This window comes from Arvicanthis niloticus, chromosome 4 (genome assembly GCF_011762505.2).
Source record: "Arvicanthis niloticus isolate mArvNil1 chromosome 4, mArvNil1.pat.X, whole genome shotgun sequence".
Lineage (NCBI taxonomy): Eukaryota > Metazoa > Chordata > Mammalia > Rodentia > Muridae > Arvicanthis > Arvicanthis niloticus.
Window position 1 is genome coordinate 130,460,031 of NC_047661.1, and position 24,704 is coordinate 130,484,734.

The 24,704-nt window shown below is 43.5% G+C and overlaps 2 protein-coding genes across 3 annotated transcripts in view; one reads left to right on the forward strand and one right to left on the reverse strand.

Annotated features, from left to right (window-relative positions):
- The window catches only part of Tnni3k (TNNI3 interacting kinase), a 252,768-nt gene that overhangs the window by 39,212 nt on the left and 188,852 nt on the right, over positions 1 to 24,704 (reverse strand). For both annotated transcript variants that reach the window (XM_076933435.1, XM_034499991.2), the window contains 2 exons: positions 7,619 to 7,678; positions 2,561 to 2,730 (listed from right to left, as the gene is read on the reverse strand). In XM_076933435.1, coding sequence (XP_076789550.1) covers positions 2,561 to 2,730; positions 7,619 to 7,678 — 230 coding nt within the window. The remainder of the gene's footprint in view (positions 1 to 2,560; positions 2,731 to 7,618; positions 7,679 to 24,704) is intronic.
- Lrrc53 (leucine rich repeat containing 53) lies at positions 13,224 to 23,859 on the forward strand. Its single transcript, XM_034499863.1, is given in 5 exon segments — positions 13,224 to 13,311; positions 15,561 to 15,755; positions 15,758 to 16,357; positions 18,486 to 19,001; positions 21,728 to 23,859. Coding segments are annotated over 5 exon segments (3,531 nt in total).

Below are 24,704 nucleotides of genomic sequence, written 5' to 3' on the forward strand. Positions count from 1 at the left end.
GACTCAGCTGCAGTAGCAGATCTGTATTCTGTGCACGGGTCTGCTTGTCTGCCAACCACTCACTGGTGAAATAGTGCCCCTCCTTGATTGTGTAGCTCAGCCTCGTACCTCTGTCTGTGGTGGGCAAACCTCATGTGACTGTTGCAGAAGTATCATGATCTGACTGCTTGATAGAACCACAAGTAGAGGGAGCAGAGACATAACTAGATGAAAGTCATGTGTGCTGAACCCAAGCAAACGTTAGCCTGAGATTCCTTATGAGATCATGCTGAAGATGCAATCCCGATAACGAATGGTATTGGATATCCCTGGTTATCCATCAAAACTGCTCATACTTAATTCGTGGATATCCCTTAGGTTAGAGCTGTCATGATTCGCCTGTGTGTCTCCTTCTAGCAGTTGCTGCAACTACTTTTCTCAGAAGAGAAATATAAGTAGAGCTGAAAAAGTAACAGTGGCATCTTGCGGGATGTGTGAAACTTTTGCTAGATCACCCAAACCCTTTACCACCTTGGGGCTGTTGAATGCTTTCTCAGTGGTAGAGGAGTCTGCAGAGAGTCTGTGTCCACGAGCTGTAGCTCTGGGCTTCTGCAGGAGAGGTCTTTAGATAGTTCATTTTTGGAGGCATGTCTCTGATTCCAGGGTTTCCATCAAGTTCGCAACTACTGCCTTCTTGGTTCCCATATAGAAATGGCCCCTGCCAACCTCGCTCATATGAGTGAACTCTGACCTCATTCATTCTCATCCTTCATGTGCTTAGTTAGGCCAGTAATAGTTGCTCCATCCACCAAGACCCAGATGCATTCATTCTCATTGATGACTGCCTTGTAAATGCTGATTTTCTATGCAATATTATACTTATGTCGATCTAGCAAATAATATTCCTCTCGATAGGTGCCCATCAGCCTGCGACTTTAAATTTCTCTCCGATGGCCATTAAGTGCAGCTGTTCTCCTGTCGACACCGGGACTGTGTGCTGTGATGCCAAAGGCTGAAACCTGAGCCAAGGCTAGGAGCATGCATGTCAAGCTCGTGAGGAGGGCAAGCCTCCACTAGTATGCCCTAACCTGTATCTGAGCAGAGTGGTAGGCGCAGGGCAGCTCTTGATACAATCATATGCTAAGTTCACCTAGAACCAGTCTACAGACATCTGAGCTCTGGCTGGCTGGCTATGGCTGTCAGTCCTGAATTCTGAGATAGACAGTTATATCTTAATGCAATAGATGACCAGTTAGTGCCCGTTGAACCTACAGTGAGTCTGAGAGACAAAACACCCGCCTGTAGGAAAACGGGGGCATATGAACAGGAGAGATTACGAAAGAGGACTTCTGATCAGTGTGTTGTCCCTGATGAAGTTCACGTAACACAACTTTAACTATTTTAAAGTGAAAATTTCAGTGATATTTACCACATTAATAATGTAATAAGGACCACGTATAACTCCCAAATTTCATTATCCAAAGTCTAACAATTATCCATTAAGAAGTTTCTCCAAAACTTTCTTTTGTCAGTTCTTGGCAACATCAATCTATATTTTTGTTTCTTTTTTCATATATTTACCTGTTGATATGGAATAGCTCATGCCTCTCCTCAAATTTATATATCAAAGTCCCAACACTCCCCCCCCATGACTGCATTGAAAATAATGTCTTTGCAGAGGTAATTAAGACAAGCAAGATCTGAAGGTGAAGACTAGAGAAGCGATGCTCTTGTAGGATGGTGATGATGACACCATGTCCTCCTACCCCCAGGAGGGGGCCAGGACTCAGCCATGCTGGCACTCTGGTACCAGATTTCCCACCTGTACATCTGTAACAAATATAGCCAGCTATTGAAGTCACTCAGTATTTACTCTCTCTCTCTCTCTCTCTCTCTCTCTCTCTCTCTCTCTCTCTCTCTCTCTCTTTCTCTCTCTCTCGGATCCTCATATTAGTGAGGTCATACAACAGTAGGGACTCTGTAGATATGTTTCCAAGCATTATCTCTATACTATTCCCTTTTTATGGCGGAATAATTCTGAAGTACATGGTGCCTCTCACATGCTGTCTCTCCATCCTTTGATGGACGCGAGTTGTTTCCATTCATGGCTGTTATAAGCAAGGTTTCTGTCAACATTTATGTATGGAGATTGTTTGTACATTTGTTTTCCAGTCTTGTGGGCTATATCCAGGAGTAGAATTGCTGAGAGAGGAAGATGGGTGCTGCTCTGAATGTCTGGTCTCCATTACCAGGACTGATTCCAGGCTCATACGTGAAACCCTTCCTTGAGTTCCACAAGACCACCCTAAAATATATTCAATACTTTATAATGCTTTATCACTTTACATTTCTGGTGCCATAGCTCACTGCGGTTACTGACAACTTGCAGAGGAACCTAAAGTAACCAAGGATGAAAGTTTAGGTTTCTATTCACAGTGTAATGGAATGAAATCTGAACTGTTAGCTAGTGTTTTCTAGAGGGATGTTCAGGCTCCACTAGACAGTATCGTGCAGGTGACTGCCCTGATCTGACACTGAAGTCTCGATTTACAGCAAGACTGTTGCTGACATCCACACTTACCTTTGAGACCACTCAGCATAGGACCTTGCATTTAGGGCATATTCCAACTCAAAACGGCTCCGTAAGGCTGCCACGTGGCTTCGGCCAGGCCCTGCTCGGCTCAGCAGGCAATCAGAGGAAGAGGAAGGTGACAGAGAGCCACTGCTGTTACTTGATGCAGGAGACATGAGCTGCATGGGGAAGGCATGGAAGGCCTTGTTTACTAAGTCCAACAGGCAACGGAACTGCAGCTTGCGTTTGAGGACTCCTAGTTTAACCTCATCTACACTTGCTTCTGCTCTTTCCTTCAACCTCTGGTGGTGAGACCTGCTCAGCTTCATCTACCTTTTCTCCCATTTCTATTTTGAGGCTGGTGTTATTCCTATTCCTATCTTCCCCAAACACAGTAAACCTAAGTTAAATGTATAAAATGTTATTCAGATAATTCTCATTTCATGATCAAAAGATCGGCCACGTTCCTCATTGAGGTGCTAGCATTCACTCACGGCAGAGATCCTTTCAATGGTAGCTAAAAATTTTCCCTGAAATAAAAACAAATTTATACACTACCTTAGTTTCTTTTCTTGTTGCTCTAATAAAATACTCTGACAAAAGCAACTTAAGAGAGAAAGGTTTGTTTTAGCTCACAGATCAAGACACAGTCCATCTTGCTTAGAAATTCTTGGCAACGAGAGCTTGACACAGCTCTGAGATTGCATCCACAGGCAGGAAACAGAGTGATAACTTATTCTGCTCAGCTCACTCTCTCCACTTTATACAGTCTAGGATCTCAGGAATGATTTCCTGTTGAAATGGGTCTTCCCATATCAGTTAACATAAGACATCCAATACAATCACCCACAGACGCGCCCAAGCATCTGTTTCCCAGGTGATTTTAGGTCTTATCAAGCAGACAACAGTAACCATCATATGGACTTTTGTAAGAACACATCCATTTTGTAAGATGAAGCATGGTTTAATATCTCTTTTTCCAAAGAGAACAAAATCAATCTCTTTGCTAACTGGCAGTCCTTTGGATGTTTGAAAACAACCTGTGGGCTTATGTTGATCTTCTCATCCTTTTGGTAAAAAAATTCCTGGTTCCTGCAAATGCTCCTTATAATATAGGATTTTAACTTGTTCGGCATTCTGATTGCTCTCCACTACAATGCAAATGACAGTTTTCATTATTCTTTTAACGATGACCTAGAGTTCAATTGGGTCCTCTTTTGTTTTGTCATCTCAGAGAAGGGATGGTCAGACCTTTTGTTCTGCAATGGGAGAGCCTCCTCACACTATAGCTGCCTCTGAGTTTATTATAGCACTAACATGACCCTGAGAACATGTCTCCTGTTCATCTTTTTACTATTGTTTCTATGGCTCCAGGAAGAACAGTGTGTTACTCCTTTCAAATTTATTCTTGTTAAACACGTGCTATTATTTCATTTTCCAAGGTATTCTAGATTCTTGCCTTCAAATGTTTTCTGACCCTCTCAAACATTGTCACATCATCAGTGTGACCAGCAGGTCTCCCTTGACCTTGGTGTCAGGCTGACTGAGACATTGGATAGCGGGGAGGACAGAGCCATATGAGGTCCCACAAGCCTGGCTCATTAATTAGTGTAACCTGTACAATGAACTCTCTCTGCATATAAACACTTTATCTTCTCTCTTTAGGGGTGAGTGTTCCAGAAGTCCTGATTAATGTGGCAAAACAAATTTGTTTGCCAGATCCTTCCATCCGTTCTCCCTGTTTTTGGGTTGCCGTATTTATGGTTTTTATACCTGGAATGCAGCACAGTGACTAAAAAGCAAGTTGGAGAGGAAAGGGCTTATTTGGCTTACACGTCCATATTGCTGTTTATCATGGAAGGAAGTCAGGACAGGAACTCAAACAGGGCAAAAACCTGGAGGCAGGAGCTGACTCAGAGAACATGAATGGGCACTGCTTCCTGGTTTGCTACTTCTCAATGCTCAGCCTGTTTTCTTATGTAACCCAGGACCAGCAGCCCAGGGGTGGAACTACTCACAATGGACTGGCCTCTTAACATACCCTACAGCTGAATCTTATGGAGACATTTTCTCAATTTAGGTTTCCTCTTTCCAGACAATGCTGAAAGGTCTGTGTGTCAAATTGACTTAGGCTAGCCAACACAACTGATCCCTTGACAACCTGACACACAGACAAATAACTATTAAGCCACTCCTTTTTTTCTTATTTGTCCCAAAAATCCCACATTAAAAATATAAATAACTTTAAAAGCCTCACAGTCTTTACTAATTCAAACACATTAACATTTCAGCCACTATAAAAAAGAAATCTCATCTCTCTAAAAAAAAAAATCCCTTTTAGAAGTTCAAAGTCTCTTAACATTGGGTTCCTTTAAAAATTGAAATTAAAGTACCTTCTTCAAGAAGGAAGAACCAGGGCACACGTACAATATAACCAAAGGAGACTCTAACCACCATAAATCCCTCAATGAGGGACTCCCTCACTATCTTCTGAGCATCTATAGAGCAGCTCACTGACCCCTCCATACTCAATGTCTCTTCTAGCTCAATGTTCCAAAGTCTTTCCACAGTCCTTCCCCAAACATGGTTAGGTCTGTCACAGTAATATTCCACTTCTTGTACCAACTTGTCTTAGGGTTTCTATTCCTACAATCAAATACCATGACTAAATAGTAAGTTAAAAAGGAAAGAGTTTATTTGGCCTGGACTTCCATATTCTGTTCGTTGTTGAAGAAAAGTAGAAACTCAAACAGGGCAGAAACTTTGAGGCAGGAGCTGATGCAGGGGCCACAGAAGGGTGCTGCTTAACTGACTTGCTACTCCTGCCTTGCTCAACCTGCCTGCTTTTTATAGAATGGAGGACAACCAGCCAGGGATGGCACCACCCACAGTGGGCTTGCCCATACTCCATCAATCACTAATTAAGAGAATGCTTTACAGCTAGATCTTTGGGAGGATTTTTCTCAATTTGGATTCCTTCTTTTTGATAAGTCTGGTTTTTGTATCAAATTGACATAAGACTAACCAGCGCATGGGGGCACCTCCCATCCTCATCTAATAAGCTATAATCCCAGGATAGGAACAACCTTGTCTGGTTAAAGTCCATGAGTGACACTGAGAGGATTCTTAAAGCTCAGACCTGAAGGTGTCTTGTAATAGCCACGTCCTCTAGAGATGCCCTTGTCAGGAGTCAGTCCTGAAGTCTCACCAACACGAGCAGCTAATCTCCCCACATCCCTAACTTCCTGTACCAAAAGGAAGGGCAGGGAGGCTTTATGTCAGAAGAATGCCCCCTCTCAATTTTCCTCTCTAGAAGTTTCTGTGAAGAAGGAGACAGAATGATTTGTGCCTGCCAGCCTGGAAATATTTCCTAATAGAGGAGGTTCCGGGGATGCTGAGCTGGGGTTTACTGTAAGGAAGGAAATGTTTCTTGTGGGATTCTTGTTCTGATTTGTTGTGCAGGCTCGTGGCCTTCACCTCTGCATGTGCACAGACCACAGTCTTGTGTAAAGTCCTTATGTCTTCCTGTGTGTTTGAAATGTATTATTTCTAGATGGATGCTCCTGTTTTAGCTCCTTTGCCTATTTTTAAATGCTATTTCATGATCAGGCGTATAGCAAATTAAGGCAATTATAGAGAAAATTAAAGCAAACATCTCCTTGATATTAAGGTAATTTTTCCCATTAGCCTGATTTTCAGCATCAATCACTCGGTGTCCTGTAAGGGCTCTGCTTTTCAGTGGATTCGTGCATTTTTGAGATAGTGACTTTCTTCTGTATTGAACACAAATGGACAATGGCTTTCTAGCAAGCTCGCCGCTTCTGTACAGATTTGTAGAAAAAAAAAAGATGAAATATTTACCTTCCAATATGCTTGATAAACTTACAAATCTTAAATATTTGTTTTATTTATTTATTTGCTTCCATGCATATAAAGTGTGTCTGTGTGCGTGCGTGTGTGTGTGTGTGTGTGTGTGCATCTGTGTGTGTGCGTGTGTGTGTCTCTGTGTGTGTGTGTGTCTGTGTGCATGTGTCTCTGTGTGTGTCTCTGTGTGCATGTGTGTGTGCACGTGTCTCTGTGTGTGTCTGTGTGCATGTGTCTCTGTGTATGTGTCTGTGTGCATGTGTCTCTCTGTGTGTCTATGTGTGTGTGTGTGTGTGTGTGTCTGTGTGCGTGTGTCTCTGTGTGTGTCTCTGTGTGTGTGTGTATGTGTGTTCATAGTGGCCAAGAATTACAGAAAATTATGACCTGCTGGATGCAGGTGCTGGGATCTAGATTCTAGGTCTCTGACTGTGTCATAGACACTCTTAGACACTCAATCCTCTCTCTATCCCCCCATTCTTTAAATCTTTCTTTTTTTTTAAACATACCTATTTTTAAGCTCAGCATGACTGCAAACATTCTCTAGCCTGGTTATTTTTGTAACCATCAAAATTTGATATGAATTTGCTTCTGCCCCTGGAGAAGCAGCAGAATCTGGTCTTCCTGGGGGTTTCATCGGTCAGCTACAGTCAGTCACCATCTTCAAGCACCATGTCACTTATGTTCCCTTACTGCCTTTGCGACCTTCTTCGCAGGATATTGTAGAGACCCTTATATCATTCTCTTTGTGTACCAAATCCTCGAGGAAATGTACTGTAAGAAATTACCCAGGAACCTCATGCCAAGAGAAGAAAAGTTTGAAAGCCTGTGACCAGCCAAGGGGGATCTTGGACTCCAAAAAGAAGAGAGATTTCAAGACAATTCTGACAATTTGTAAGATTGCCCAGTGGGAGACTGGACCTTAGACAGTGATGATAGCTGGACCTCACCATGCCTGGGAATGATTAGTTGTGGTCTTTACTTGTGGTTAAACCTCAATTTCCTGTCAGAAGGCAGAAGAGCAACCAGGGTGTGGGGTGTCGCTGGACCCTTCTTCCCATTGACCCAGCTTGAGTAGTTTCATTTCATTTGTGTATTTAGTTGGCTTGCCAGAGCTGCTGAGACCCAGTCTCTGACCTCATATTCCCATGATGTCCCGGCAGTTGTGAACTTCTACACAGATGCTTCAGAAGGTCAGATTCTTACCTCCACATTACAGAGGCACTCCTCCAGTTTCCTCACAACTTCAGAGAACTCGGGTCTTCCCTGTAAAACAAGAAAAGACTATTTTTCTCCCTCAAGAATAAAAGAAAGGAAATGCATTGGGTTTGAAAAAATTGAGTATTTGCATTTGTAAAGAATGAGATTAGCAATAAAGTATATTTTTTCTTTAAAACGCACTTGTATTGAAGGGCTAATTGAATGTTCATTTACTGTTCATGGAGGGATGTTGAGTCTTTCTGTGATAAGAGTTTTAACTCAGAATTTGGAACTACATTCAGATAATGAAATAGTAGAAAATCTTTAATTAGCTTTGCGTGTTTTTAAATGGCAGGGTTTCTTCTTCAAAAGGAAAGAATAAAAGCAAATGCTGAGGACTGTTAACCAACTCGATGCCTTACAGTGTGGTGTGGGCACCCCAGGAAGAACCCCTGGCCCTCAGTTTGAATTCAGCTTCATTTCTGGAATGACATCTCTGATTGACAGCCAAGGCCAGGCTAGGGACCTCAAGACTATGCCCTACTTTCGGGTTTATGGTTTTAGCTTCAAATATTGCCATTGAAGATATTGGTTATTATGAACTGCAGTGCCATAGAAGTTTGGTTAAGTGGTTATTGTGTCCGCTGTATATTTCAAGCCTTGTTTGAGTCACAAGGGATATAAAAATGAATGAGGAACTACAAGAAAAATTCTTAAAGTCTTGGAAAACGTTGGTCTCTTTTAAAGAAATAATATGTTTCCTTGTGCGGGAGACTAAGGACCGTGCACCCCACCACTTCTCCTTTTATGAAACTTTCACCGCCAGGAGGGGGAGAGGCCGATTGAACGTGCAGGCTCAGCAGCCAGCTAATTTAGAACCGTAGCAGAACAATTTCTCCATCTCTATCTGTTTCTCCCCCGAGGACACTGTTTGCTCCGGAGCCTGCACAAATGGGAGCCTTGCTGGAGAGCTCAGTCTCGTTCCTCCGAGATGGTGGGTGGCCAGCTGTGTCTTCCTCGATGCTGTATCTAAGGGTTTCTACTGGTAGCACACCATGTTATCACCCCTTCCACACAGGCTTTTTTCTTTGGTGTTTTAATGACTAGCTTACAGTCAAGCTGTGTGTGCTTGGTTCCTTTACTGTACATATACAAAGTCCCAGCACCTTGGCTTACAGGCTCCTGGTCTCTTCCTCCCCAGTGAGTTTGCCCTTTCAGTTGACAATGACACTCACTCTTGGGTCCTACCTGAGTCTCATAAAAAGGTCTGTGAGGTTTCTCCCTGTCCCCCACCCTCCTCCATCGTTACAGTCATGCTATGTCTCTTCCTTTGTGTGCCCTACTTGTAGAATTTGAGTTCTAACACTCTGGACACCTGGTTCTCTGGAGTCACCATGTCAGTAAAACCAAAGCCTTCTCATTGAGACACTTTCCATTGGTTCTCGGACACCATAGCATCATCTAACTCTCCACTTCCTGTATGTTCATCTAACCTGCTTTACCCATCCTTTCTTTGTTTTATATTTCACCACAGTGGGTCACACCTGTTACCACTCCCACCCACAGAGCCCAACTTCCTTATTCTTTCTCATGTTTGAATTCTCCTCAAAATGACGCCAGCCTTATCTTAGGATCCCTTTCACTGCAACTGGCCTTTTGCACTGCCGAGAGAGCCTCTCACTTATGTCTGGCCTATGCTCTGTCACATCTTGCAGACTATTCCCAGTTCTCTAGCTCCCAGGATGACATCTCTGTACCCACCCGTTCCTCCCCATGCCTAGCCTCCATCCCTAGCCTTGTCCCTTTTGAGGATAGATGGGCTTGCCTACTTTACCTGCAGCTAGCTGGCTCTGTCACATGTGTGCTCTGTTGTGTGGTGTGTGTCTGTTTGTGTGCGTGTGTGTGTTCTGCCAGCAATTCTCCCCACTATGTGCTTTACCTGACACTGTTCTTGTTCTGTCATCCCGCTGGCCTACAGATGCACAGTGTGTTTTTCCATCTAAACATCAGCAACAAAATAAAACTAGTATGTGGACTCTTGGGATCCACTCTGTTCATCTGCTCACTTTTACCCACAAGATGCCTTAAGAGTTGTCTAATCCTTGTGTCTTTTTGAACACCTCCACACCTTCATGCCAATCATACTTTCTCGGACTACACTTTCCTTGTGTGGAGAACAAATACAACCTCTTTGGTAAACTCAATGTTAAATTCCACTGTTCCTCTTACTTTTCATGACATTAAGCACATTCCTTTGTCCCTACGATGTCTTTTCAGTTGACTCTGAAGCCTTCCCTGCCTCTGTCTTTGGCTCTTTGATTTTCTTCCTTCCCTCGGGATTTTTAGTTATCCCAGGATGATTCTATTTTGAGTTAGTTTGTTGATGAATCAGCTCTGCCTCTCCTCTGTAAACAAGTACCGGCTTCCTACCTCTGGATCTCTTCTCTCCAGCTGTGAACTCTAATCTTCCCTGGTTCAGTAAATGACAACAGTGTCTACTTACTGAGATCCTAAGCACAGAACGGCCTATGACTTCTTTCTTTACTGAGTTTGCATCTAGTGTACTGTGAAATTACAAAGATTTTCCTTCAAAGTTTATCTACAGCCACCATGATCAACCTGCCCACTGATAAACACTGCAAACGCTGGAAAATTGTAAAGAGTATCCTGGAGCACAAGCAAACCATGTAGAACCCCGAAGGCACAGACACAAAGGAAGTCTTAAACCTTTACTCTCTTGTTAGTAATAGCATTTATTCTGAGCTTAGATATCCCAAAATGCATCACAGGAATTCAAATCCCTGTAGTGTGAGTAATCAGAATCAAGGGGTCAGAGTTCAGAGCCATTGCAATAAAATGTCCATTACTGTATAACTAGTGACTTCAGATTTAGGGGTCTCTAGCAAATTGTATGTTTTGAACATTGTTTTTACCTTGTAATTTCTATGGTTTATGAGCCCATCACAGATTAGTCAGTTCTTTCCTGAGTCTCATTGTACTGGAATCAAGGTGCCTGACATAGGTAGCTCACAAGCTGGATGCTTAGTTTTCTCCTGGCCATCATAGGCTCATGTTTCTACTAATTCCTCTGTGCTGCACATGAGAAAACAGTCCCCACAGGATACCCTTTGTCTAGGATAAGACAGAAGAAAAGCAGAGATAGAATAGTTCCTTGTCTCTACGTGTTCTGTGCGCTCCCCTGGAGAGGGGGTGATGTCTCATGGGCCATTCTGGAGTGCCTGTCACTAGCAGGCAGCCTAGATCAAAGAGATCCTAGGGTCAAGTGACTCCAGGATCCTGTGTGAACTACCTAAGCCTTGAACCACACACATAGGCTATACTCTCTGCTGCCTGGTAAGGCCACAAGAAATGAGCTGAGGTCACATTTATGGATCATAAGGCCTTATTCTGAATATTCTGTCACAGTAGAATTGTCTGACTTTTATTCTCCGCCTGAGAGAAAACTGCCACACTGTGGAGATCCAACTAATAAAACACATCCTTTTGGTGTGTAAGTGACTCCATAAAAGAGCTCTCTATCTTTTGCTAGATTTGTTTTAGTATCTCTTAGAACTGGGTGAATCCATATCCATACCACTAGCTACAAGGCATTTTGAAGGTGAGCAGTGGTTTATTTATTCTTGTAGATTTAGATTTGTCTACCGGATAGGTTTGAGTTCACTCTTGTTAAGTCGAATTAGATCATTAAAATAAAAATTTCATTCTCAACCTATCTCTCTGCTGTCAGAGCCACATCTTGTCCTGCTGACATTATTTAAATATTCTTCTATTAGTGCAACTTTCTAAAAGCATGATCCAGACAACAGACAAGGTAATGTCATGTAAGCATGCACCTCAGATCAAGCAGTGCTTCTCACAAAAGCCTGTAATCACATCCCATCTCATTTGCATAAGTGAAAAACAATGTCCTTGTATTTTTCTCCAAGACAAGTAGCAACCTGTCCTGTGATCTCTTACCTACTCTTCCTCCTGCAGATTCCCACCTGGCCATACTAAACCTGTGTGGGGTCTACCACATCCGTCCAGTGCAGTCCACCACACCCCTCGTGTGTGGCCCACCACATCTCCCATCTGCGTGAAACACTTATTTTCATATTCGGTTGTTCACTTCTTGTGCCAGTGCATAGCCTTCACACCTGGTGAGGCATGGCTCCACATACATCTCCATCCCCAACTTGAAAGGGCCATGATCAGGGCCTTGAATCTGAACATTTCTCTAAAACTCTCACTAGACTGAATTCATATCATCTACTCCACCCATAGCGTGAAGTCCACCCCACCCTTGGGGCATTTGCACTTGATATTCTCCTCAGCAGGACTTCCTGTACCTTTCTCTCTCATACCTTATGTTTAAATGGTGCTTTATGAGAGAACCTGCCTGCCTGCCTGCCTGCTCAGCCCGAGATCGGGCTCTCTAACTTCTTTTATGCTGTATTTACTCAATAGCATCCCTCACTGTCAGGTACCTCGTACCTATTCTCATGCTCCCTTGTTTGCTGCTTATATCACAGCACAGAATGTACACCCGATGAGGCAGAGATCCACCCACATCTTGATCCCCAAAGTATAAAGGTCATAATCTGGGCCTTGAATCTGAAATATTTGTTAAAACCCTCATTGAACTAAAAATTGAATTAATAACTATATGTTTTATTTTTTCCTCAAAAATTTATCACATGAAGTTTATATAACATATTTATATATTATGTAACAAGTTTATATTACATGTTTATTTCTTCCTTCTTTCTCTCTCTCTTTCTATGCACCAAGGAACTCCTTTTAAGATACCCTTTTGAAGGAAGCTTGAAATGATGCTAGCTTCAGTGGGGAGGCTTAGAAAGGCAGCATCATGGACAACTCCAACATTTATTGTTCTCAGAGCATCTCATCTAACTCTGTACGGCTGACAGGTTGTTGTCAGTGGTGGTAGTGGTTGTATTTAATATAGGAAAAGCAAAACATAAGAAAAATGAAGTAATTCATGAAAGTGCCGCCATTGGTCAATAGCACAGCTGACTTTAACACTAGGCAGAATTAAGGTCTTCATCTCCTAAGTCCTATGGTCTGGACACCTATGTCTGTAGTGATGGAGATGGTTCCCTTCCAGGTGTGTGAGGCTGGGAGCCCGAGATGGACTTCAGCATCAGAGACACATGTCACACCTTAAAAGACTTTGGGGTTCACACCTCCTATCTGTGCAAATCCAGATATTAACCACCTTCAGCTTCCATTTCTTAAGCTTCAAAGAACATGCAAAATCAAAAAAGTAATAATAAGATGATATTTTGGGCAAACACACTGCAAACTCTGAAGTGCTCTGCCAAGACCCTGAGTTGTTTAGTTACTTACTAATGGAATGTTCTGGGTATGAGTTCTCAGGCTCATGAGCAAATGTGTTAACAGTTCACTTTATATTTAAAACAAGAGCTTCTCACGCTTTTGAGGACACCATGGTATTCCTTAAAAAGCAGCCACCATTAAAAAGGTCAACTCCTAAGCAACAGACACCAGCCTGCTGGTAGACTCCACATTCTCATGGGTTTTGCTCTCTGCTCTCTTCTCAGGCGGATGGCTCTTACCTCTTGCTTTCATGTTGCAAGTGACGGCAGCCTGTCCTGCATCCTGTGTGGTATGCACCCAAGATGTAACCCTGTGTCACCAGCTAACCTACATAGTAGGTAATAAGCTGCTATCTGCACCCAGCAGTGTGCTGTGTTGTGCCTGCTGTTGTACTGACTGCCCTGACATCATCCAGAAAGAGGCCTTTCCAAAGAGCAGATCTTACTCAACTAGGGGACTTGTAACCTTTTATTGTCTGTCATTTCCCTCATTGTCACAACCAATAACAGGTCAATACCTTCAGGGCCAACTGAGATGTTTTTATTACAAAAGAATATCTGCACCCTATGAAGTTACTTAAAAACGAAAACGACAAAAGGAGAGTTTTGATTACTGAATTTTTTCAGTCCAGGCCTTGTGTAGATTCGAGCCTCACCATCCACTGAAGAAAATGTAAATGATTCCGAGTCCTGAGCTACAGTTGTTCAGCATTTGCAAGACTAACCAACATACTAGCAAAACTGATTATTATCAAAGCCCATTTCGTTTTGAAAGTCTCTCTCTCTCTCTCTCTCTCTCTCTCTCTCTCTCTCTCTCTCCAGTAAATGAGCTGTAGAAATGCTAACAAGAGCTGCCGCCTGTATTCATTACATATTGCTCGCTTAAGTCAACAATTTAATAAGACACCTTATTAACAGATTTGAGGAGAATGTGATTTACATCCTGATATTCATGGAAGGGATAAAAAAAATCTTCAAAAATGAGCCCGAGCAAAGACAGAGTGAGGAAGATAATTTCATTTCTAAAATCTCAGAGCTCTCTGGTAACTCAGAGGTAGACGCTCTCATCCTGTCTGAAGGGAGAGTTTCATGGTAGTCACGCAGTGTTTCTTCTGGTCAGCACCGAAAGCAGGTACAATGTGCTACCAACCTTGTGAGCAGGCTTCCCTGGTGTGTGTGAGGTGGCAGAGTTGGTGTCTCCTCTGCATGGCTGCTCTTCCATGTGTCCTTATACACAGGAAGCCATTCTCGTGGGGCTAGACTTTATGAATGCGGTGTCAGAAAGTTACTGGGTAGCCATTGTTTCCTTGCATGAGACGTAGAGAAACCAGAGTTTGTTCAGTGAGGGTCTGAAATCCCAAAGCACTGAGCACCCAACAAACACCGAACTCCCCCGAATTTCTCAGACATGACAGCCGTAGTAGAGAAATGCCAAACTGGCCAGAATTAATAGAATTTAAATGATAGGTAACGTGTGCTTTAGAAAGTGCCCCAACTTAAGCTTGTGTGTGCTGCTAGGAGGGAAAGGATTCTTCAAGGAAGGTACTCTGAGCTTCCTCTGTCTTTTATATTTTTATCCCTTTGTTTCAGCCATGCAGCCTGAATTTCCCAGGAGAGTAGGATTTGCTTCCTCCATGGCTGGTGGCTCTAATATCACCTTCAGACCTCCAGGGGACAGTGAGCTCTTTCATTCTCATGATACTGTCATCTGCAGTCAGAACAACGTTAGCATGATAAAGATGTGCCACAATAACTCCTGATTACAGTGCATCTTTATTGAGTTAAAATGCTTTGGTTTCTAAAGACAGAGCAGCTAAGGCTCAGAGGTGATTATGGGAAGGGATTTAACAGTTGGAAGCCCCAGTACCACCTGTCATCACAGGAAGGACTTCATTGGAGGGAACAGATATCAGACAGGAGGCCAAGATGGCCTCTATTTAATGAGGACCCTGCTGACAGACCCTTCAGTTGTCTGGAGAGAATATAGATCTGACTAAGTTGACAACTTTAGCCTGGAGCAAAGGAAGGAAAGAAAGGAAGGAAGGAAGGAAGGAAGAAAGGAAGAAAGGAAGAAAGAAAGATAAAAAAGACTCCCCCTTCCCACCCTGGCTTATACCTTTATGTTGGAGAAATTGGAAAAAAAATGATTTTCTAGCATAAGTATTCTTCACTGACAAAAGTCTTATTAGGGAGCCTTACCAAGTCAGGTCTGGGGTGAGGTGGCAGAGTTGCTGTCCCCTCTGCATGGCTACTTTTCCATGTGCTGCCAAGAGGGAAGAGGTCTACATGGATAGTAGAGGTGGACCATATCAGGATCTCTTAGGAAAGGCCACCTTCAAAACAACGTCAATGTGGGTGAGCCCCCAAACCAATTAACTCCACATACTGAGGAACACACCGGGCTTCTGTTCCTTCAACATCCTGTTGTGGAGATGGGGGGGGGCCCTAAAACCCACTGTTCTTTGAGCCCGCTTTGCTCAAACTTGTGATTGTTCTCATTTTGTTTCTTCCCACCCAAGTGACAGGACTCCCTCTCTTCTCCACCCTGTGCATGTACTTGCCTCTAGTTTGTGTTTTCTTCTCCACAGCAGCCCCTGAAACCACCAGGGTTCTAATTCTTACGGATGGAGACCTCTCTTCGGTAGAACGTGCCAATCTGACTCTTCTGGTTAACGTGGCCCTGCTCTCCCTGAACCGAAATGCTATCTATGGAATTCAGGAAGGCTCCCTGCATGGCCTCACCAAGCTTCGAACCTTGTCTCTGGGCCACAACCACATCCCCAGTTCTTCAGCAAGCTGCGAAGCCTGCAGGTCCTAGTGCTGAGCCATAATGCCCTCCGCAGCCTGAGAGCAGCCTGGTTCCGAAACACCAAGGTCCTGAGCCGACTCTTGCTGGATGGGAATCAGATCACCAACCTTACACGCAGTTCTTTTAAGGGTGCGAACCTCCACAGACTCAGACATCTGGACTTATCTAACAATTTCATCTCCTTCATTGAGAAGGATGCCTTCCAGCCCTTGCCCCAACTACAGGAAGTGGATCTTTCTAGAAACATGTTAGTTCACATGCCAGATGCCTTTACCCCGCTGAAGCAGCTGAGTCTCCTGAACTTGGAGGGGGACCACTGGAGCTGCACCTGTGACCTCTACCCGCTAGCCTGCTTTTTAAGAAACTTCGTGAAGTCTCCAGCTCGCACACTCCATAATACCAAGGACCTAAACTGTGAGTTGTTCCCTCCGGCTGTGGCTGAGGCAAAGAGCATGCTGAGGCTGTCTGAGACCAACTGTGACTCCAAGGGTCAAAATGTCACTCTGGCTCTAAAGGACAGGCGTCCCCTCCTCCCAGGGCAGGACGTGGCTCTCATCACTGCGCTTGGCTTTGCAGGTACAGCAAGGGAACGTAGGCCTCTTCTTTCCAGCCTCGAGTGTGGTTTCTTGGAGCGTGTGAGTCCTCTCCACAGCAGCTGAGAGAGTGGGAGGGTTGTGGAAGAGAGAGGTGAGCGGTGTGGAGGAGTCAGCAGACCTAGCACAGGTTTCCCGCACTCCCTGTTTCAGAAGAGCCGAGTAAGATAGAGATAGGAGCCTGAGAATGAAGGACTACTGTCGCTGTGTAGCTCGTATAATAACCTGGATAGATGAACTCTTCTTACGGACACTTCCTGTTATCATGACGGCAACAGAGCTATACTTCCTCTATTTCAGTAACGCTCTCTACACAGTGATGGGATAGTTATCTCAGACTCAAGGAAAAGGTTTAAAGACATGGTGAGCTGTAAGCACTTGGGGCACTCACATCTGTGTATTTTTCCTCCTTGTAAAAGTCACCAAGTGGGGACAGGAGAGATGGTTCAGTGGGTAAAGACGCTCACTTTCAAGCTAATGGCCTGGGCTCCATCTGCAGGGCCCACATAGGGAAGACACTGTCCTCTGACCTGCCTGTGCTGCTTGTGAGTATCCATGGCAAGCTAACTGAACAATGCCCCCATCTTGTGCCATATATATATCTATAAAATCTAGCACTACACATATGTATGGAATTTTCAAAGAATGAATGTTTGTATTTAAAAATTTGCCAGTGGGCTTTTCCAGAACCCCAAGCTGGAACCAGCCAGAGAACCTTAGGAATCACACACACAGGGCCTGTGGAGCACAGTCACTGAGTCAGTCACTGTATGATGCAAATTTGGACTCTACCTCCTCTCTGACCAGACTCAAGACTTAGAGCAAGCACTGCAAATTGTTGCTGGAGGGCTTTGAATTCTTGGAGGGCTTGTATCTCCTCTTTTATGTACTTGCCCCATACCAAGGAAGGGATAGATAGCACTCAATTTTTTAAGAGTAACGGAATTTAAAAATGCATTGGCTATCATAGCTGACCAGATGAATGATACACAGTATGGCCATTAGTAGAAATCTCTTGAGTTATTGGTTCCTCTGTGTGTTTCAGAATTATCTCAGTGAGTGGTAAAATATATACACAGGATAATGAGGGTTGTGTGTGTCTGTTTCTCTGTGTTGTGTTTCTGATTGTGTGTGTATGTACATGAACACACACATTTCTCTGTGTGTCTGTATATGTGTCTGTGTGCTTCAAATTCTGTGTCTGTGTCTGTCTGTCTCTCTCTCTCTTTCTCTCTCTCTCTCTCTCTCTCTCTCTCTCTCTCTCTCTCTCTCTCTCTCTCTGTGTGTGTGTGTATGTGTGTCCCTGTGTGTCTGTCTGTGATTGCTCTCTAAGTCTGGAGTACAAAGGCCCACTAATGGGCATCCAAGACTACGTGGTGGATTTTGTGCTATCAACAACTATTTGAGAGAAGGTTCCAGATGAATTGAACACCAGCTCTTTGACTCCTGGTTGTACTCCTTGGTTGACCAGACAAACAGAGTGACCACACAGCAGCCATCAAACTCCCTCAAAGGGGGATATGGACTTCCCAGAAAAACAAGCTCCTTTAACATTTGTGTAACAACATCAGTAATCTAAAATGCCAAGAAATTACTTCCCACAGATGACAGAGGTGTTACAACAGGAACAGATTTCTCTTGGTTGTATCCAGAATCGGAGAGCCTGGGATAATGAACAGATATTTCAGAGAAAACCCAGGCAGCTGCACAGCCAAGTGATAGGTCATGGGGTTCAAACTGTGCTGAGAGGTTCAGGCATGAAACAGGCAACACAGGCATGTTCATCAGATCATGTGTGTATGTGTGCAGTGTAGTGCACATGTGGCCACACCCAGATTTTCTCACAAATGGTGAGGATTTGATCTCAGGTTCCAAAGTTTGGGCAAACAGTACTCTTACCCAGGCATCCACCTCTCTAACCCTGGAATTCTTAATATACAAACTGCACAGTAGAATGAAGTCAATCAAAACAGCTACTGTCTGGCTTGATGGTTTTCCTGTGGTGACTGATGATAGGTGATTCCTCTGTCTTCACATGTGTGAGAATCACACTTCTCCCATAGTGTTCTTCTAATTGTCTTTTTTTTTTTTTTTTTTTTTTTTTGCCACAGGAGCCATTGGTCTTACATGTGTAGGGTTAGTCATATTTAACTGGAAACTCCAACAAGGCAGAGCAAATGAACGCACATCCAAAAACCTTTGTTGCAGAACCCTCAATGAATCCCTGTGTGCTCATGAAGCAAGAAATGGCCGTGCCGTGGGGTACTGTAATTGCCACTTAACTCGAGAAAATGAGACAGAGGTCATGTCCGATGTGGGCTCCAGAAAGGAAACACCACTTAGACAGGAAAACAGCCATCAAGCAATGCTGGCCTCCAAGTCCACAGCCCTGGATGTATCATTCAGAAAGCTGAAAGGGAGAGACCATGGGGCACTCAGTGCTCGCTCTTGCCTGGGCGATGAACTGCTACAGACAGGATGCTTGGGGCCTCCTGGGAACAAGAAAGCTCTTTATGATGCAGACTTAGTGACAAGATGTTGTTCAAAGACAGCTGAAAAGCCAAATAACCAGAAACATGGAAAAGTCCAGTCTCAAATCCTGCCCCACCACGGAACAAGAACAATAGGTGAGCTTGTCTGTTAGAAAATCCCACAGTGCTGAGAGAAGTGCTATAAAATTCATTGTAGTCTGTTTACTCTGCTTCTTCCTTTTTTGAAGATATAAAGGTACTCAGAGAGAGAAAGAGAGAGAAAGAGAGAGAGAATGTGTGTATCTGTATATGTATAAACACACACATGAATTTCTGAGAACCTGTGTGTATATAAACATGCACAACATATGCATGTCTGATAATTTGTATGCATAGGTGTGTGCAAACATGCACATGTGTTTGTCTGAGAACCTATGTGTATGTATAAACACACATGTGTACATGTCCAAGTATATGTGTGTGACTGTATAAATGCACACATGTGCATGTCTGAGTATCTGTGTATGTATCTGTGTGCCAGTAAATGTCTCTGTGTATGTGGTTGAGTGTGAGTCTCTCTGAATGTGTTTTGTATGTTCAGTGGGGTGAGCTATGTTACCTCTCCTCCCTGAAAAGTGAATGTTGAGACCCAATACCGAAGAATGCTTTAAAAAGGAAAGAGAATCCGCAAGAGCAATATGTCTGAGGTTTCTAAGAGTGTGAGTACCAGCTTTCATCCCAGCATCCTCTGAGCTCTGACGCCAATTTGCAGCAAATAGCCTTCCTGGAACATGGCATTTGAGAAGAATGGCCTCCTAATGCCAGTGATTCATTTCAGGAATGATATCAAGAAACACACTTTGCTTGCTGAGCTGTCAAGCATGATAACTTCTCAGTTCTTGAAAGTCAGGGCTTAATTCATTGTCTCATGTTGGGAGCCCAGTGGACCTGGCCATGGCACCTACCTGCTGTCTACAGGTAATGCCAATACTGCGGTGGAAGCAATGAATCAAGCATCTTTCCTTCCTTCCTGAATTCTCAGGCAATGCTCTCATGCCCTGCAGTGTGCACTTGCACTTACACGGCTACTCAGGACAGAGGCTCTGCCACTTATTTCAACTGGTTTCGAGGAAGCAGGATTTTCTGTTGGAAAATGAATGACAGAGGAATCATGTGATACACTTTCTGTGGTGATCTGGCCCTAAGGCTGGATTCGGGCACCGCAGGATAAGAATGAAACTATATTTTATTTCCTATGTGGCATAAGGCAGGATGTGAGTTTATCTGACTGCATTTCTTGCTGGTTCCTTGGGGCTGATGGTTTGACTCCAGAAAAAGATGGCCAAGTAAAACAGCTTCCATAGAAATCAGAAAAGATTGGTTTTACTTTATAAGAAATCAGGGCTTAGCTTTTTCATTTCCTTTTAGCTTTCAGAGGTACCTAAAGCCTTGCTTGGTCTGTCTGTGGGGGGAGTTATATACACAGAATACACAAGAGGACATGATTAGTTAACCCTTTGTAGCACTGGCTTCTTGGTCTGTCACATCAGTGGTGACCTTGGGGAAACATCTGCAGTTCTGTAGCATCCCATGTGGCAGGGTGGGAGGGAAGAATTCAGGAAGGAAGCCAAAACCATATTTGATCTTGAAGACAAGTTTGAATTTATGCCTGTAAATTCATGGGACTTCTCCAGGTAGAGAAAGTGCCAGAAATCACCTACTTTAGCGAGTATTTCTTGCTGTTTGCCTTCAGTTTCTAGAACTTATGAGAATTCAATGAAGACTATCAACTTTTCCACAGGACACTCACGATCCACACCAGCCCTCACTGTGCCAGCAGATTTATCAAAGTCACCTACAAGTGTGCCTTATGGTATGGTGACATTCTAGCCTGGATTTGGGTCACCTCTTCTTTTGCTTAATTAATGGGAGTTCTTCCTTTTTCTTTTTTCCCTCTATTTAAACAATTTCATGAAACAAGAGGAAGCAGGCTGGTGAGATGTATTCTACTCATGGTAGATAAGAATGAGATAGGCTGGTATGGGTCCTGATGAGGAACTGTGGAAATAAAACCAACACTCAAATGTATTTCTTTCCTCTTAATGGTCCTAAGACGGCAGAACTTGTACAGCAGACCATGGCTCTTATTCATATCAAATGAGCTAACAAATGTATAATATTTATCACTTTGCCTAGTTTTTCCTATAAGCAAAACTAAAATTAGGTTTTTGTTGATATTAGCGAATGTATATTATTAATAATATATTATCTATGGTAAAGTCACAGGTAGATATTGCTACCAGGCAATATCCCAAATTACCCACTTATTAATAAATCTTTAGTGGATATTGCATTACTTTGTGGGAAGTAAAATAAAATATGGCTTTCTGCCTTCATTAAGGCAACAGGTGTTTTTTTTTTGTTGTTGTTGTTGTCTAGGTTACTCTGCTTGAGGCCTGGACCTTGCTTAATATTTCATCTACATTCTGCCAAATTTGTATTTCCATTTCCAAAATGGGAAATGAATAAGAAAACCCTATTGTGCCATTTGAAAAGGATTCAGATGTCAGCCATCTTTACAGGTGATATAACCATAATGGAATCTAAGTATGAGCTGGCATGTATGTCATTTACAATCATAATGGCACAGTTTCTAAGTCAGCATCACAGCTGACTGACAGGTGCCTATGAAGAACATAGTTGCAAGCACACCAAATAGCCAAGGGTCCTTTCACCCCATCAGCATAAATTTAGGAAATACTTAGGAATTACCACAAGTAAAGGAGTGATTTTACAATTTTCATAAGGCTCATAGACCTGTGGCTGGTTGGGACACTACAAGTGTGCCTAGTGCTAAATCCCTGTGTCCTATTGTTCAGCAGATATGAGCAGTGACACATTTAGAAGCAGATATGTGACATCCACCTCAGCTTTGGCAAGAGAGAGTCTTGGGAAGCATTTAACAAACAAATCATGGCAGCCTCCAATAGGAAGAGGAGACAATGCTTCACAGAGACTTTTCATCACCAGCTCATCCTCCAAGCGGAGAGAGCCAGGGGAATGTGCTGTAGGCAGGATTGCCCACAGACATAGGGCGGGATATGACCACCATCAGGACCCTTTAAAGCAGAGCAAGCCTACAAATTCTCATCCCAACACTTCCTTTACCTGCAAATATGTATCCTGGGATGCATTTCAAGATTTTATGAGAGAGAAGCCAGATCGAAGAGAGCACACAGAATCTGAGAAGCAGCAAATTCAAATTAACAGAGCAATAGAAAAATTTCTCAGGAGTCAGGGGCACAAAGACAAATCAAGGTTGTCAGCAAAAATCAAGAAGGCATATTCTACAAAGAGAGTTAAATTCCAGGACCCTGATTTAGTCAGGGCAAAAGAGCTGGTGGTGTCAGCAGAAACACCGGTCTCCTGGAGACAGGGAGATAGTGAAAGCCAACACCCGACTTCCTTGGATCTCAAAAACAGTAGCAGCCTGGAGGAGGTCAAGGAAGCAAGAGAAAAGCTTCCAGAGCAACAGGCTCTGAAAAAGAAGAGACCCAAGTCCTCTCATCTGAGGGAGAAAGTAAAAGGACAGAATTTAAGAATAAAGGTAGATCGGCACCCCTTTGGAAAAACTAGGGTCCACCCGGAGGAATCCACATCAGAACCCACCAAGAGACATAAGAAAGCAAGGTTACCTCCCCAGAAACCAGCCAGAACTTCTGAGAGACAATTCAAAGTAAAATCTGTGTCTTTTGTCAAATCTCAGCTGCCAGAGAGGAGCAGCCATGCTAAGCTCACTTGTTCAAAGGTGCCACTGGAACACGCTCTAGATCAGATCCCTTATCAGGAAAGAAATGGCACCTTCAGAGCTGACAGCTTGTCTGTAGACCATCGTGGTTCTGAGCAGGGCAACTGCTGCCCCATGGGCCATGCTCCTAATGGGAGCTTATTAATGGCGCCTCAGCCCTCAGTCAGGGTCGCTGAACACCAGTGTTCACATCCTCTTCTCTCGCCTGAGCAAATGGGAAATGTCTCTAGTCCACCAGGGGAAGTTCTCCACCCCTCCACAGCCAATTTGGGAAATGGAGAGAATAGTGTTTTACGAACTCAACACACCAGGGAGGTTATTGACCATGCAGCGATGGTGTCCACTCAACACACAGACCAGGACAAATTAAAGATCAATGAGTTAAACCAGTTTACTTTGTCCCTTGGTGACCAGGTGATTGACACCTTCAGCAAAGATCACAGTTTGGCTGAGAATCAAGCTTTACAACAGGAAGGGCAAAAACCAAGCCATGAACAGCTTGGAAGTGAGGAAAAACCATTAACGAATACATTCAAAGTATCCCAGGGAAGAGTGGAAAATTGTATTACAAATGGGAAAGAGACTGACGTAGAAAACAAGATTTCTTGCATAGAGGATGGTGTATCCTCTCCCACTGCCTGGATACAACCCTACAATACCCTGCCATTCATGGTGCCCCACTGTCTTCCACACCAGCAAAACTGCAGCAGAAGAGGAGCAGACAGCAACAGTGTATCACCAGGCGGTAATGGTGGAGAACCAGCAGGGATTCAGGCGGTGGTGGGAACACAGAGACACACATTCCAGGAGAGGAATGCAAATTCTAGTGCACAAAGCTGGACAACACAGAAGGGCCCCACAGAGGAAAGACAGCAGACACTTGAAGGTTCAGGGAAGGAGAAACTTCTGTTGCGCTATCCCAGCTCTGACAAGGAGATGATTTCTACTACAGACTTGAGTAAAGTCGGAACTAACATGATACAGAGGGAGAGAGATCAGCAAACTCACAATGGAGGGCCTCATTGCAGATACCCTGGAGATAACCAACCAGACAGAGACGACAGGGAACACAGGGAAGCTGCTGAGTCAGGGGGGACACCAGGAGCTCCTTACCTCCCACAGGAGGTAAATGTCACTCATTCTGAGACAGAAAATGGGGTGCCTCTAATTCCAAACAGTGAAAATGGAGCTGAAAGCCCTGCTTGAAGACGTCAGTAGACACACCGTTTACTGGGGACTCTTACCCAACACCTTTAGAAGTAGAGAGTAAGAAACAACAAGTTGCATAACATTCATTTCCTGTCTAGGCTGTCTTCTTGGAGGATCAAAAATATCCCTAGCCTCTGTGGACACTGAACACACAGTGTTCAGGGCATAGTTTCCCAGTAATTCTTCATTCCCAGTGATAAAACGTTCATAGTCAGCTATAGCATAGAAATCCAAGATGGAGCCTGGAGTAGGCTTCCTATAGTTGAATGAATAGACTCCTTCAAGGAATGGGATGATGAGAACTTTTGCTTAGTCCTGCAAAATCAACCAAAGACTTGAAACATTTTAAACGAATGAAAGGTTCAACATGAAGAGAACATTTTGTATGTGACGTTTATTTTATGGAAATTGTTATGCACGTCTCAATTAGTGCTATTACAACCTTGCTTTCTGCACTGATGAGGACAGATTCATGTGCGCCTGATCTGTTTTCTTAATTATGGTGTAATGAAAATTCAGCCGTGTTTGTTAATTGTACTGCAGAGTGGTAAATTTTACCCATCTGTAATCGCTTTGTCGATAATTTTCTTAGATCTTAAGTAGAAGTCTTAAAAAACCTGCTATTTCTCTAAGGGGAAATAATTGAAGATTTCCAGGCCAACTGTAAAATTTGAAAAACCCTCTAAGTCCAGAAGAGGGCAAGCTCGGCTCCCTTCCTTTCAGAAGGGCAAACAGGTTTCAGAAGCAGCACAGCCGCTCAAGAACAAAAGGAATTTTAATGAGCGTTATTGCCAGTTGTTATTAATATAAGTCTTTGAAAACCAAATAACCATTATCGTGAG